The sequence below is a fragment of the Siphateles boraxobius genome, unplaced genomic scaffold, assembly GCF_051911475.1.
Source record: "Siphateles boraxobius isolate OS27281-9 unplaced genomic scaffold, OSU_SipBor_1 11, whole genome shotgun sequence".
Taxonomy (NCBI): Eukaryota; Metazoa; Chordata; class Actinopteri; order Cypriniformes; family Leuciscidae; genus Siphateles; species Siphateles boraxobius.
In genome coordinates, this window is record NW_027508711.1 from 1328227 (window position 1) to 1344721 (window position 16495).

A 16495-nucleotide genomic window follows, 5' to 3' on the forward strand; every position below is an offset into this window, starting at 1 on the left:
TACATCATACTTTCAAATTCATATTCTGAGATAAACAAGTCACTTTTTGACCATTAACGTTGACGTCTGATTAATTATTGCATACTCCACCTCTCCAGGACTGTCAGTAGCTAATATTAACTTTTTGGGAAATGGATTGTGAAATATGTCTTTATTTACTGAAATAGACTACTATATATATATCATTAATGGATATTTCCAGAGTTAGCCTAATATAATATTACATACATTGTGCTCACAAAATTGAGAAGACAATTAGGCTAGTTGTGGTCTGGAACTGACATGGCACAAATTTATTGGCACAGAAATGTTATTTCTAAATATTTTTGTCAAAATGCAAACATTATGTGTTCGTTTGAAGAAATATCTAAAATTAACTGAAACATATATGGAGCATTTATTTAAGTATGCACAGGATATGTGTGTTATGTTTGATGTAATTTATCTCATTGTGGTCATTTACAGTGTGACAGTTTATCATAAAAACACTTCCTTATCAACATTTTCATATGACAATCTAGCAGTCCAGGCAACATGAGCTGAATTCAAATTTCACATGCCCTGAAATCAGGTATAATTGTTCCTCTATAGTACAAACCACATTCATTGACCCAAGCAAGGAGAAAAACATACTATGCATACACCTGTCAGTTTAAAAAGGCTAAAACCTAATGTAGTAGAAGTCAACAGTTAGTAAACAGAGGATATCTGGGGTATGTACTAGAAGAATTTGACATATTTAGAAACAAATCTTTCTAAATCTCTTGATATGAAAACTAGAAAATGAGTGTTTTGTTCAAATCAAACAGCTGACAGTTACATATAACATATTTCACATTCTCAAATGTGCATTTTCATATCAAGTACGAGTATTACAATCAACATTTGGCAAATTGCATAAATTCCATATGCAGCTTCTGACAGATTCACATTAAAGTGCTAGATAAGTGATCTCTCTTACAGGGGAGTTTCCATAGGTCATTTATATAAGTAAACATTTACAGTAATCTGGCCTTATTTGTACAGCTTTTGTTGATGTTTCTCAACTCCAGAACTTGGGAACGGGCCAGTTTTGCCATCTAACCAATAGGTGTATACGAAACTGCAGCACCAGCGTTGAAAATAAAGGGGCACACTTGGGATTTTCTCATGTAAAAGATCTCTGGGGTTGTCTGAGGGGATGACACACAGAGATGGTTTTGCATGAGATGCCAAGTGCTAGTTGGATGAAAAAACTCGGCCCCTTGATGCACCCTTCAGACTGAAGTTGAGAACGACTGCGTAAGAACTTTAACGAGGAAGAACTGTTTGTACTAGTTGAGTTTGAAGGAGAGTTTGCATGTGCAATTAGTCACATCTTCAACCTAAACTTTTAATTATATCTCTTTTATGTGATATGTGGAGGGGTATACAAAATATTTCTGTTGTCCTTAATCCTTCAGGGACAAATTTACATGCATATTACATGCAGAGGGATGATTGAATTAATATGAAAGACAATGATATTTGAAACAGCACAGCTTGTGTGCTTGATTGGCTGAGATTTTGCTTTATAGATTATATAGACAAAGAATAAAAAACAATGAACAGAATGCTTGAACAGAATGCAGAAATGCAAAAAAATGAAAGAAGATAAATAGTCATATGTATATGATGAATATAATTAATCTTATACGTACTACAGCTAGTTAATTCATTAAATAGCGGCCTTAGAATCGGCCTTGCGACATGAGAAGTTTTGCTCTTTGTTTTAAATTATACTGTACGATACTTAAACCACTAAATCAACATGATAATCACTAATACTAATAAGAAATATTTCTACATAATTATAAAGAATTTATACAGAAGAAGTTCTGGATGGAATGATGATGATAGTGTATACTAAGTTTAGCTTCAAGCTGAATGGAATGTGTTTATGTGTTTATATGGTCTGTGTGTTGGCAGCGTTCCAGTGCATTGCAGTGTCATGCCATTCCTTTCAGTCCACCATCAAGATCCGACAGGTCCCATTGGATCTCCATAAAGGTGAAGTGGCTCAGTAGTTCTCGTTCGTGATGTATCCATTGTGCAAAACCTAGAGGAGTAGTACTACAACGCTCCTCTTTAGTTCCATTTTGTTTTTCTCTTAAGAATGAACATGTCTTTATGTTAAACTCTCCCTCTCTCTCTGCCTCACACCACCGTGCTGACAGACGGGTCGGACAAGTTGAGTTGGCCCGTAATGTCTGTGGGTGGGAATTGCTGTAGAAAGAGAGAGAAGGTAGAAAACACAGAGGATAGAGAGCATTAGTGCGACTGTTACCTTTCATCTTCCCCAAAAGACATTTCCTTCTTTACCCCTAAGGCAGCACGTAGCATGCAAATCAGAAACAAGGGCTCAATTATTGAATGCTTCAGATGTCATAATGCATTTTTCTAAATTTTACCTTTAGGCCAGGACTTGAAAACATTTTAAAGGCTATGTTTTGCAATTGAACGCAACACTAAAATATTCCATAACCATCCACGGAGGTTTATAAAAATTTGAAACAATGAGGAGAAGTGTTTTTCTTGCTATCCTGCTGCCTTAGGAGTTTTTTTTAGAATAATATCAAAAGAAGAGGAAGCAGGTTCTCTGCTGTGAGATGGTTTTTAGGTCACCTAATAACCTTTGTGTTTATTTATATCTGCAGTATTAGGTCAAAAGTCAAAATGTATTTTGACACTTGCGATATACTTCGTTAAATATATATGAATGGCATTGCATTACATAATGTAATATAAGCCAACTGACATCTGCAAACCAGTGATGCCAACCAATGACCTTTGCCTAGCTATTTTTACAATTGCTTTTAACCCAGTTGGCTCAATGTGGTTTCTAGTGGATATATGGTATCACGTTCAAACTAACACCCCAGCAGTGTAAACAAACACAGTTGTAGTTTATCTGGACATAGTTGGTTCAATTGTTGACAACCAGAAATTGTCCAAATACTTTTTGTCTTCATTTCAAACAGTGTTACATTTGTTTTATTTATAATTTAAAACCTAAAAAAGCAAAATATTTGACTTAAGAGTTTGTTCAGGAATAAGTACCAGATGCCTGCATCCAGTATTTTGTTGTCTAATGCAATGACATTAATACATATTTAAATTTGGCTTAAATGTCTAAATACTTTTTGGGCCACTGTATATTTATATTTAAAATATATTTAATTCTCATGCAGTTGCAGTTCCTGTTTCCTCATCTCAAGCTTAGATGTGTTTGAGGGCAACAAGCTGTTTTCTCACATGGGCATCTGCAGTGCCGCGTTGGCAAAACACTCAATGACATGCAGGTGCCCAGTCAGAAGGCAATTTCCACAACAAAAAAATAGTTTTTGCTTTCAATTTCCTTTTTTGCAAGCTATAAAATGTCTCTCCGTGAGGCTTGCCATGTTGCAACTGCAAGGACATTTTGATTAAAGATTGTGTTTTGATCTGACCGTATTATTCAATTCTTATTTATTTTTAATTCTTTTCCTTGCTGTGGCAAACTGTGAAACTGAGGCACAGAGAGCTTTTTTTGGTTAAGATGTAAGTGACACACTTTTTGCAGTCTGTTAATCAAGACTGAATAAATGTGAAGTAAATATAATATGTACATAGCTAAGGAATACATTTACAAAAAAAAGCATATAATGATGGAAAAGCAGCAGCGAAGACTTTCAGATTGCTATACATTTTAAAAAATAACAAAATTGTTCTACAAAAACCAAGGACACATGCAATGTTTGGATGTGAGTTTTTAAATAAACAGTTATGCATATTAATTATGCATTTAAGATGTACCTTACTAATTATAGCATGTGTCCTCTTTTATAGCTTACTGTTTTTTATTGCTATGGCATTGCCAATAATTAAGCATATAAGCTCAAAATATGATGCAAAAACTCTAAAAGCTAAAGCTTAAGGCAAAGGTTCTCATTGTCAAAATCATCATTGTCGTATTGCAGAATAGATGTATTCAGCAATACTTCTGATGACACCGGGAGGCTTTTTCATTTTTTTTCTTCCTTGGTGTTGCATCAAGAATGCCCTTAGCACGCCTTAGAGAGAATGAGAGAGTTCTTGTTATGTTCACTCAGAAGGCTTGCTGTTGGCACTTCCAAATCAAGCCCACAGTGCCCCCTGGTGAGAGACAGTGAATCAGCAAAAGAGACATAAAGTGTGTGTATCATCACTACCACAAATAAATGCAACTAATTCTACTAAGGCAACCAAAACACAGTCTCTACTTCTACGACAGATATATCGCATGCTTGCAGAGGAAGAGAGAGGCTGTGTAGCATGTACATCATGTGGGGGACGTCGACAGTTATATATCCATATATATCCACTTATATAGAAAGAGAGGCGACACTGATATCAAAAAATAAAAGGATGAAGTAAACACTGTGGATGGTTACTCTGTTTTTCTCTTTTCACCTGGATTGCTGTGCCTTCTCTTCACCGTTCACCACCCCACCCCACTTTCCCCATTCTCTTAAACATTTAAAGGGGGGAGGGAATTAACATAATTCCTAAACAAAATGTGAGAAAAATTGCAATATAGTGCTAAATAAACAAACCGAAAATAGATTTTGTCTAGTATTTAGTATAAATATCAAATATGGATCCATTGCATTTAGAACTGTCTCGATAACTGGAAAGGTTTAACCATGGCAACACCTTGACCTATTTATTATTTTAAGTTTTTTAAAAAATAGTAATATTAATTATTATGTAGTGATTAAATTATCGTAGTTTTGTGGTTAGCGATATATTTCAAATCTTCTAAAGCCACACAATTCTGTGCGAGGATCAGACTGAAATTTGAGCCATTATTCGCTGAAAGTTTTTCATAGCTCTCAAATTTAATTCACACCTACATTCAAACTTGGCTCGTCACATCAGGTTTTATGTCATTGATATCAAACGACATTAGTTTAGCGTGTCTTGTGGCTTATTTATAAGACTTGGAATATAGCACATAAATAGTTTTTTTTGGTCCTTTTTAAAGCTGCTATTATTGAATGGAGAAAAGCAAAGACATTCCTCTAAACATCTCCTTTTGTGTTCAATGGAAGAAAGAAAATCACACAGATTTGGTAAAACATGAGGGTGAGTAAATGGTGACAGAATCTTCATTTTAAATTCTCATTCCTTGAAATAAACTTTGTTAGGACCTTAAACAAAACAGTTGTACAAAAGAAAATCATTGTTAATTGATGATTCCAAACTCTGAAAGGGAAGTTCCACTGTAAAAAAAAAAAACGTTATTCTGCATGGCATCGGTTGCTCTGATCAAACACCACAACACCAAAGCATGCCGTCGGGGAAACAAACATTGCAAGATTTGACTGTTCATGATATCAATCACGTCAGGCAGGTTTGCGGACGAGAAACACAAATACGCACAACATCCCACCAAAAAGAGACACACACGTCCAACCGCACTAACACACGCTTCCACATCCAGAGGTTGCAAAAGGGAGAGAAGCAGCCCAGAAACATCAGGAATTGTGCAGCGCCCCTTCCTCTTGGAACTGCTCTTAGGTTGAACTTTTTTCCTGATTCTGACATCATTGGGTTTTAAAAACCTTTCAGCTTAACTCTTAAGGATGGCTATGCTCTTAAATCCTTACTGACAGATGGGGTCTGGATGGTGACTCGATGACTGACTGACAGACACGTGGCCGTGGCCGAGATGCCAGGAATGGAGGAATAACCAGAGAGAAATGCGGCTCTCTTGGTTTCAGACATGGAATGTCGTTTAAGACAGAAGAAAGTAGATACAGAGAGAGGAGCGGAAGAATAGGACGAGAGAAAGACAGACGCAGAAAGAGGAAGAGAGACCGGTCGAGTAAAAAGAGATGCCATTCCTTAACCTCCTTACCGTGTCTTTGGAGGACCTACGTCTCTTGATGCTGGAGGCCAGGTTGGTACTGATGGACCTAAAAGAGGGTTTCGTTTTTGGGTCGCTGTCTGCTCTACCACTTTTCCTATCCTAAAATAAATATACGTAGAACAATTATTCATGTTCTCTGGCTGGTTTTCAACTGCCAAAACCAAATCCCTTAATTCCCCGTTGATAAACTATCTTAAACCCAACAATCTACAAATATGAATGGAAGTCAGACTTGTTTGACGTAAAGAGAATTGGTAGAATGCAACAGATTTGGTTGCAAAGAGTGGCAGGAATTTCAAATTCTCAAATGATCTTCCTTGGCATCTGTTTTGTGCTGTTTCATAAATACTTGCTGTTAACACATTATGGTTTTAGGCACAGAAGAAGATTAGGACCTTTTTGACCCTTCCCTCCCACCGTCCAACAAAAGTGACCCACACGGCTACTCTCTGGCCTCTACAAATGGTACTAAGGTAATGCACAAGACTGGGTGTGTTTGTGTAAGAAAAGGTCGAATTAAGGTATTCTTACATCCTGAGTCTCTACAGAGGAAGAGGGCTGCATTGGGGAGGAAAAAAGAAAAATAAATAAATATTTATCCACTTGCTTTAAAGATCATATGACTTTAAGATCCATAAGCAAAAGCAGAAGGCAGCAAAATGAGCTTGCTGAGGAAATAATGACATCAAAGCCAAGCAGTCTGTAAAATCACAAAACAACACTCTTATAGGGAAGTACAGCAACCAATAAAATGCCAAAAGAGCACAGGATATTAAATAATTCTGATCAATACATGAATACTTATAAGAACCCACTTTTAGCGTTATACTTTTTATAGGGTGTAACGAAAATTCACACCACACATAAGGGACGTACTGCATTAGGTTTTCGGAGAGTTTATTATAAGCGCGGTGTGAATTTCATTTAGACTCATGCAGAGGGCGGTAGGATCAAAGGTATGGATAAAGTAAGCAAAATGTGGACAAGCATACAGTTGACTTTGGCTGATGGAAGACTCTCAGGATCATCTTCACCTTTGTTTTGGCCCTTTAAAATGAAAAATCATTCGACCCCTGTTACCAATAAAAAATCTCCCACTTTGGGACTTACCACTATGTCTTTGCGAACAACTTTACAAAACACACTGTTGTGTTTCCTGAATCAAAATCAAAAACAAAAGAAAAAAAAAGAAGAAGCAAAAAGCCTCTTTGGCTGTTGTCAGAGCACTGTGTGCATTAGCATGCTGGATCAATGCCTGCACAGTGAGACACATAACTGGTTGCAAGCCTAAGACATAGTATCTCATGAGAGCACATTCACGCTTCATTCAGTTCCGCATCGTCCTTTTTTTCAGTGTTTCCTTTTTGTTTTCTCATTTTCCTGAAGGCAGTGCACTTCTGAATGGGCTCTGCTCCAAGAGACAACCATTAACCACTGAATTGTGGGCAGCATGTTTTTTGACATTTCTGTGCTTTTAAGATGACAACAGAACAGTCCAGTGTACAAAACTGCAATTTGGGCAGGTTATTCAGAAGTGCAGTGTGTGTGTGTGTTACACGCAGATCCCTGTATGAAGGTGCAGTACACAGAAGTGCAAATGGGGTATTTGGATATGAACATTCATATTGAAGTACACACACAAAACATTTATTACATTTACACACGCAAGCTCTCAAAGATATCTCCTTCAAAAATTGTGTAAATTCCTATGCAGAAAGGAATAGCTGACAAAACCATTCTAATACGCCTCTGTGAATGATCCATACAAACTAACTTTAGTGATAGCTTAATATTTACCCTTCACTTTTATCAGGCATAGATCATCTAAACTCCAAATGTAACGGTTTTTTTGTCCTCACTACTTTATTTCCGCTTGACCTTTCTGTATAAGAGCCTACATGAATGTACATACAGAGACGTTTATACGTGTGAAGCAGATGGCAGACATTGATAGTAAATTGACCTGTTCACAAAGACAAGAGACTGTGATCTTACCTTTCACTGCCACTGCTGTTTATTCTATTGCAGCAGTTCTGACCTTTTGTCACTCTGAATAAAGAAGCAGCTTGAGGCTCTCACTGCCTCAATGTACTTCTGCCCAGCCTCCATCCCACTGGCCCACCCCTCACCAAATATCACAGTCTCACTGGGAAGACCTCCCAGGACTTCCCACTAGAAGACATTGGCCTCAAAGGACACACAGGTGAGCAAGAGTTTGTAGCAGACATTTTGAATGGCCTGTGTTAGACTATAGCATGGATTTGTGCTGGATAAGGCTTTTGAAATATTGGCTTCTATAATATGTTTTATGTCATAACTCTTGCACTGTTTTTAATGGTATAGGCTGGGACATCTGTTGCTAATGATGACAATTAGTGCTCTGTCCTGATTTCTTAATAGCGATCTGTTCTCTTTAGTATAGCTTGATGACGTACGCCAATAGTATACTTAATCAACATTAACGTTTTAATATTGTAAACATTAATTTTGCAGTCTACATTATCTTCAGGGATTTTTATTGAATCTAACCTTAATACGCAAAGTAGTCTGAAGCATTGAAGTGGTTCATGCCATGAAAGCAGCTTCATATTTGAATGAACTAAGCATATCAGCAATTTTAATTAAACTAATTTCGCGTAGCAAGGATGACGTGGCAACAAGACGGATCAGCTTGTTTTACATACTAAAGATGGTGTCCCAGCACCCACAGCTTGACTCCCTGAGCCCTCCTTATTGTCCTGTTGGTACAGATAAGAAGAAGGAGGCTGATTGAACCAGAGATGCCTAGACAATCTTAGACCAGCCATGAAAATGGGAAAGAGGGAAGTTTTTCTTTATTGGCCCTTTTAGAAGCCTAGGAACACGCAATGTAAGTAAGATCGTCCACCCTTGGTCACGACACCAAACAGTGCAATCATAGATCTGTTTAACAGTGCAACCAAGGATTTGTTTTTTGCAAAGTTGTATGTAAAACTTGTGAACTAAAGCCCTAGTACAAAAAGTAGTTCTTATGTAAAAGTCTGTTGGGAGGTCATTCCCTCATGTTCACCATTCTTTTTACCGCTTGTGTTGTAGGAGAGAGCTTTACCTGTAGGTTCTTCCTCCAAACGTTGACGGCCGCAAAGGCTAGCTGCATCTGCTTCCTGCGGGCGTCTTTATGGCGCTTGTATGCAATTTCGATAAAGATGAGGAAGATCCCTGCTGCAATGCCCCCAGCAACTAGCATGAAGACACCTGTGAATGAGAGGGATGAAGGAGACTGTCAAATGATGAACGGAGACACAGTACTCTGCGAATCAACCCATAGAGGAGCTGGAGAGGATGGAGCCTCTGTGTGATGGAATCCTACATGTATTGCCCATATATTTAGGGCCTGCTGCTGAAAACCATGCAAAATGGATGGATGTTAAAGGTTAATGAGTTTGTTACAAATGTGAACACCAACATAAGTGAGCATAAAACAACAACTAAAAGCATTGGACAAAAAAAGGCCCCAATACATTACCTACTGTACCTTTTTTGTCCAATCTCTTTTAGGTTACTCTGTACCTTAAATGGACCATACCTGCCATATTCTCAAAGGTGAGTGTGGCTGGGGCATTGCTCCTTGAGTCACACTCCTGGTATCTCACCCAGGTTTTATCTAGGTCCTCCATGAAGCCATTCTCATGGGAACTGCAAGGGGTGGTGGAGAGCAGGAAGAGAAGTTCTAAAGTTAATAAGTTGCTTTTGTGAGAAAAAAAAAACGATAAATCCCACAAATTAACCACTAGCACAAACACTTATATGTTCAAGCACACAGAATACAGAGCAGGGATGGAATAGGGGAAATACACAGAGAGAGATGATTAAGTGTCCAATGATGAGATTTTATACAACAAAAACTATACAGAAGCATATAATATGCTGCTTCGGCTGGGACAGACCTGAGAATAGCCAGGGACACATTCTGTTTCCAGGGGCTGTCCTTGCGCATGCCTATGCCAAAGCCCGAACGGAAAAACAGCTCTCCCGTGGTCACCAGGTCGCACTTCTGCGAGGCTTCAAACTCCAGCACCGCAGAGTCCCAGATGAAAGCATGCAGCTTGCTGTGGGGGCAGGGGGAAGGGAGGAGGACGGGAAGGGTGGGGGGTTACGGTGCAACAGTACAGTGAGAAACAACACACTCGTGGCAACCACCCCCACCCACCCTTCTTGTGCAACTTGTGTTACCAGAAAACTAGACTGCAACCTCATAGGCAAATGAAATCCAATGCCGGACGAGTGGAGCTTTGTCCCCCATTGGATTCCCTCAATGACGTTTTTGCTGAAAACCTGAAAAAGTTGTTCTTTAGCTTATTGTTAATATATGTTATGTGTGGCACATAGCCGGGCCTCTCGTGAGAAGGGATATGGGCCAGGGTCACAGGTTAGTGCAGCAAGTTCTGGCACTGATTTATATACCTGAGACCTACAGGCCCAGGACCCTCAAGCCTGTGTGACTGATTGACTGACCATGAGGCCAGACCTGCTGGTGTCTACCCAGCAGGGACTCACTTGTCCCGAACAGCCTGGATGGCTTCAGCGGCGCTCTCATAGTTGTGCTTCTCCATGTGGCGGTACATGGTGCTCAGCTCAACTTGTCGCCGGAAGTAAATATCCACCGAACTCTGTTTCACTGTGGCATAGATGAACTTGTCTGATGGGTTCCTTAGCTGTAAAAAAGCAAACTTACTTTATACATCTTAGAAAGCTTTACTTTGGTACTTCAAGTGCTTAGAGAAACATACCCTTGGGTCATTGATGCCGGTGATGCGCTCCTCAGGCCGGTCCAACACCAGGAAGGCAGCCAGGTTGGCAGTATAAGATGCTACTATAATCATAGCAAAGCCAGCCCACACCATTCCCAAAATTCTTGCTGAAAAGCTTCGTGGGGCACCTGGACAACATGTAAGTAGTCAAACAAATGTCAAATAAAATTGATTTGTTTAATTTAACATGACCAGAAGCAAAGTTTGACTTTCACAACACCTTCTCCGATTCCAGAGTTCAACAAGACGCCCCAGGAAAACCACATAGCTGAAGATAAGGTGAGGGCATCCTCTTCTTCTTCTTCACTGTTTACTTTAAACCTTCCAAATGGGCTGGAAAAACCAGGTGAAACAGTGATGATGAACAGTGATGAGGTAAAATAACCCATAAGTAGTCTTGAACCAAATTTTCCAATATCCCATTGAGAACCAGTTTCTGGTTTCTGGTTCACTTAGCACTTGCCAGTACCATAGAGAGAATTATAAAAGCCGTGGAAGCAAAGCGAAGAGACAGAGAGAAGACAGGAAAAGACAGAAAGAGAGGGAAAAGAGAACAGGCTCACAGAGTGCAGCCACTCAACCTCCCCCACTTCCATGGCGACACTAACAATGAAACGTGTTCAGCACTCTCATGTACTGTTGAGACATCCTGAAACAAAGGTGCTACATGATCCCAATGAGTGAAACAAACTACCTAAAAGACAGAACTAACAACACACACGCACGCACGTGCACACACACACACACACACACACACACACACACACACACACACACACACACACACACACACACACACACACACACACACACACACACACACACACACACACACACACACACACACACACACACGCACACACAGCACCCTATGAACACACATGGAACAGTTAGCAACACTCTCAACCCAATGTCTTGTTGTACCTGAACCGGTCTAGTAGGTAAAGCATCACCGCCACCACATGTACCGATAAACCCACCAGTAGCCACAATGTGCTCTGAAATGGCTGCATGAATGAGTCCAGAGTACTACGAGGAATTTCCTGAAACACACATTGCATGGCCACTTACATACATTTAGCACATTCCATTCACTCAGTACATGCTCTGGTAGGTACAAACAGTACTGTAACTAGAATAGCAAGTGGTGACTGGCAATGCTGCTATTTTCAACAGTGTTATACTGACGATCTGTAATGAAAACACAGATAGAGTGTGGTAGTTGGAGTAGTTTAATCATACCTTTTTCACAAGGATAGTCAGTCCCTGGTATTTGAAAGGCTTGGAGAATTCTATGTACTGGGCTCTTTCGTTGTTGATTGTCAAGGGAGCAACAATCATATCAGCAAGGCCACCCAGGAGCTCACCCATCATGCCGTTCCATTCCTTCTTGTTACTGTTATTTACCTATGCCACAGAATGATAAATAGAAAGCAAAATTATTCTTTGTGTGAACTTGTCATTTGATAATCAGGTTGCTTATTCTTGACAAAATAGGAAAGTATACTTACTCTTTCCTGTGTTCCAAATTTCCCATCTGCCACCAGGTGTACTTCATAGGTGAAGTTCATGGTCATTGCCAATTTGATCAGAAGGTCAACGCAAAATCCGTAGCAACATTGGGGAACAATTGGGCGTCCTGTAACCAAACCAGAAAAAGTGAAATTTCATTTCATCTGACAAAGTTACATTCGGAAAATCTATATTTTGAAAGCCCACCACTCTTACTCCACTCACCCCAATGCACTCAGTTATTCAGAGATTGTCTTCTCTTTTAGATAGCAGTGCTCTCAACTTTTAGACAGCATTGAGGTCTGATCAATTCCAATTCCAAATACAGCTTTCAATCTGCTACTCAGCCAGTCATAGATTGTTTTGCAATTATAACTGAATAAAATATTTTTTTTCAATTCATCTATGGTACTGGCTGAATTAAATTGAAGTAACCGCAACTCTTGTGGTCAGAATGACTCAATAGCCAGATGGGAGCATCTAAAAGAAGTACAATCCTTCTATACTGACTTTCACACTTTACCTGTAGCTTATCTAGGCTGCAACGCAAGGCATACCCACAGCTTTCACTATACGCAAAGCAGAATGCTACGATTGAAGCCCAAGCGACACACAAACATAGTTTGCAAACATCCAGCACATGCACACACATTTTGCATCAAGCAGAAATAGTCAAACACTTACAATGTAAAATACACAGACAGACACACACACACACACACACACACACACACACACACACACACACACACACACACACACACACACACACACACACACACACACACACACACACACACACACACACACACACACACACACACACACACACACAACACACACAAACACACACACACACACACAAAATCGGCTTTAAAAAAGACTTCCACACAAACTCACATGCCCACAGTCAAGTCACACTTTCTACATTCATACATATATAAATACCTGCTGCATATATATGTATGTATGTACAGTATGTATCTCCAGACGGCGGATGTAGAAAAGCACAGTGACAATATAAACGTCCCTGATGGGTTACCTGGGATGGTCTCATTTGGTCCAGTGCAGATCACCTTTTTAATTAAGACTCCATTAGGTGTGTACTCTTCCTTGCAGGTCCCTTCCAGCGTAGTTGGCTTCACATACACAAAGGGTTCCTGATGAATGGTCACTATCTGCAAAAGATGGATGCAATTTTGTTCAGTTTTCCTATATCAAACATATATCAAGCATTCAGGTAATTTTCTGATTCATGCCCCTAATTTTTTTGCACATTTTTGATAAACAAAATGAACTCCGTACCTTTAATCGAGTAGACATCTGGAATCCTCTCGGTCTCTCTGTTTCACCTCCAGGCCAAATGATCTTCCTCTGCTTATTCATCACTACCTAATGAAGATATTTATAGTTGATAATTAACAGGTTTATAGTCTATCTCATAATCTTTGTTCAATCCTCTAATCTAAAATAATTTGCCTATATAAATTCCAAAAGTGCCATTACAGAGTTGGCTTTGAATACAATTCAGGAAATACTTAGTGTTGGCTTGAAACTCTGTATTTTAAAACATTTTAAATGTATGTTTGTATGTCTCACAGGAACTAATGCATGATTCAGGACCCATGTCATGAAATTATAAATTAAACACTGTGAAAGAAGACTTGTACTTGTGTTCCATTGTAAATGCCGACTTGAATCAGTCTGCTCTTCTGGTAGTTGAGAATGCTGTAATGAGCGTATTTTCTGTCTCCGTCGTCATTGAACTCAACACGTCCTGTTAGGCCCTCTGGGTACTTAGAAGACATCAATACCCTGTGGAGTGCAGCCAGAATTGACATCTGAGTAACTTTTTAGTCTATGGATGTGATACATGAAAAATTGCATAGATTAAATATCATGTGATGTGACAGTGCATTAGATCACATTGAACATCTGCCTGTGGTTGTCAAAACCCATCAAAGAATGAAGCGGATGCCCCCTCAAGCCGGACATTGAGGAAAATAACAAATCATAGAAAATCAAATAAACAGGTCAGCTACATGCATGATCTTTAGTAGAACTGACCTTTTAAAGAGTGGCCCGGTCTTCCAGATGTTAGTATTGCCCACGCAGCCCCTTGGAGGTTCTGTGATGTTCTCTTTCTCAAAGAGTTCTTGGATTGACTGGGCTACGACGGCAACGGCATCGCTGATGTGTGCCGACTCATTCTTGCCGTTTATGAGCTGGAGGCCAATCAGCCCTGTGTTGACGTCAAAAATGAAGCAGTGAGCTGTTCACCCTCGACATTTATGAACCCTTTCCAATGCAAAAAACCCATAGGGTCACCCTTTGAGCCAGCATGGGTAAATGACTCTCAAATCAGATGTCAAATCATGTTTTGTCAATTTTTTTTCCACTGGTAGATGAAGCCAATTAGAGCCAGCATATACAATTATTAGTTTTGTCCTTCAGAGGTATGTTAATTGAGACATTTTACCCAAAATGCAAGCTTTGACCCTTGAGGTTGGATTTACTGAAGTAAGCCCACTAGCGCCACCTTCTCCCAAACGGTGGTAAGTCCTTTCCAGGAGACACTAACACACAGTGATTTATGAAATATATCTAAATTAAGGTATACTTCATATATAAATCCAACTTCAGCTGAGTTTTTGTTGTTGGAGTAGGGTTTGAAAGATCCAGTTCTGTAAGAGATCTCCAAAAGTTTACTGTGAAGACTCAACAAGTGCTTAAAGGGATAGTTCACCCAAAAATGAAAATTCTGTCAGTATTTACTCACCCTCATGTTGTTCCAACCCCGTAAGACGGAAATAAAGTCGTTATTTTTGTTTGTTTTTGCGCACAAAAAGTATTCTCGTCAATTGATAAACTTAAGATTGAGCCACTGTAGTTACTTGGACTATTTTAACAATGTCTTTAATAACTTTTCAGGGCTGGCATGTTTCAATCCCTGAAGAAGCCTATGGAGGAGTGATCCAGCTCTCAGATTTCATCAAAAAAATCTTAATTCGTATTCCGAAGATGAACGAAGGTTTTACGGGGTTGGAACAACATGAGGGTGAGTAAATACTGACAGTAATTTTCATTTTTGGGTGAACTATCCCTTTAAGTGTGGACAAAGACAAGAAAACACTGCCAGGGTAAAAGGTGAGCAAGTGTATTGGGAGAAACAACGACAGTAGTGTGAACTGGTGCTCTTCGTATGGCGGTCAAAAATTACATTTTTTTTTTTAAATTAAATAAATGTACTGTTTTTTTAGTTTGATGATCTTTTTTACTTCACATTTTGTATTGGGGATTATTTAGGGGATTTTATGGTTATACGTTTTATTTATAAGGTAGTTATTATCCATTTGTTCACTTTTTATTCTGACTTAACATCTTGAATGTTTTGGAGCACAGACTTAAGTTTGGTCTTTTTTTAAAGATGACACATGGCAGATTATTGTTGAAGTGAATTTTTTTTTAAAAAAGTGAACTTAAAAAAGTTATAGAATTTTACATTTATTGTTATGAAAAATGCACAAGAATACTATTTTAAATTTTTATATGAAATATATATTTTCTCAAAACACATTTACTCTAAAACTTTAAAAATCAAAAATCAAAACCATAAATCTAATCAAGTTGTGTTCCAAATTTGAGGTTGATATTTCAAAAAATTTGCTTTCAGTAAGAGTTGGTTTGGGCGCAATACCAGAAGTTTCAACTAGATGAAATTCGTGTCCCATACATTTCAGGTATTTTTGACCGCGAGGAGTACAAGTGTGACTATTTATTTCAGGACAATTTAACCTTTTCGAATCATGTCTATGATTTTTTTTGTGTTGACTAGCAAATGCCAAAACCTTTAAGTTTCGTACCACTCCAATAAAGTATATATATATATATATATATATATATATATATATATATATATATATATATATATATATATATATATAAAATGTCCGCTAAAAAATGTCAGAAGAGCACCAGAGGGTTAAAAAAACATCACTTGTGCAGTGCCTGGGACATAATAGGCCATTTATAGCTTACCAATACCAGAAACACGTCAAAGGGAGGGTTGGAAAAACACCCTTTATAAATTCACGAAAGCCAGACTATTAATATAATAAACATGATAAAACCAATACATTTTAATTTTCAGCAAAAAAAACAAAAAAAAACAGTTAATGACAATAACATCCTTTTGGTAACTTCTTAATTAAACCTCAAGAGGTCAAGATGAGTACATGGAGTACAATTGTAATTAATCTTGCCAGTGAACCAGAGAACGCAA

The 16495-nt window shown here is 38.6% G+C and overlaps 1 protein-coding gene and 2 long non-coding RNA genes across 13 annotated transcripts in view; 2 read left to right on the forward strand and 1 right to left on the reverse strand.

Annotated features, from left to right (window-relative positions):
• Positions 1-2055, forward strand: part of LOC143697018 (uncharacterized) — a 2611-nt gene extending 556 nt beyond the window's left edge. Inside the window, exon 3 of the long non-coding RNA XR_013186132.1 lies at positions 1948-2055. This is a non-coding gene — a long non-coding RNA (uncharacterized LOC143697018). The remainder of the gene's footprint in view (positions 1-1947) is intronic.
• Positions 265-16495, reverse strand: part of grin1a (glutamate receptor, ionotropic, N-methyl D-aspartate 1a) — a 31947-nt gene continuing 15716 nt past the window's right edge. For 2 of the 11 annotated variants that reach the window (XM_077193823.1, XM_077193802.1), the window contains 17 exons: positions 14281-14455; positions 13884-14028; positions 13519-13605; positions 13256-13391; positions 12213-12340; positions 11944-12108; positions 11626-11744; positions 10922-11034; positions 10681-10829; positions 10448-10605; positions 9838-9999; positions 9477-9586; positions 9000-9145; positions 8596-8649; positions 6443-6469; positions 5900-6010; positions 265-2244 (listed from right to left, as the gene is read on the reverse strand). In XM_077193823.1, coding sequence (XP_077049938.1) covers positions 2176-2244; positions 5900-6010; positions 6443-6469; positions 8596-8649; positions 9000-9145; positions 9477-9586; positions 9838-9999; positions 10448-10605; positions 10681-10829; positions 10922-11034; positions 11626-11744; positions 11944-12108; positions 12213-12340; positions 13256-13391; positions 13519-13605; positions 13884-14028; positions 14281-14455 — 2054 coding nt within the window. In that variant the 3' untranslated portion in view covers positions 265-2175. Of the gene's footprint in view, positions 2245-5899; positions 6011-6442; positions 6470-7021; positions 7068-8595; positions 8650-8999; positions 9146-9476; positions 9587-9837; positions 10000-10447; positions 10606-10680; positions 10830-10921; positions 11035-11625; positions 11745-11943; positions 12109-12212; positions 12341-13255; positions 13392-13518; positions 13606-13883; positions 14029-14280; positions 14456-16495 lie in introns of all 11 variants that reach the window. The other 9 variants (XM_077193840.1, XM_077193813.1, XM_077193856.1 and 6 more) reach the window with 5 other exon arrangements.
• Positions 5655-13874, forward strand: LOC143697009 (uncharacterized). Its single transcript, XR_013186121.1, has 7 exons — positions 5655-5941; positions 6287-6384; positions 7940-8114; positions 8662-8780; positions 8987-10840; positions 10937-10980; positions 13333-13874. It is a non-coding gene; the product is annotated as an uncharacterized LOC143697009 (long non-coding RNA).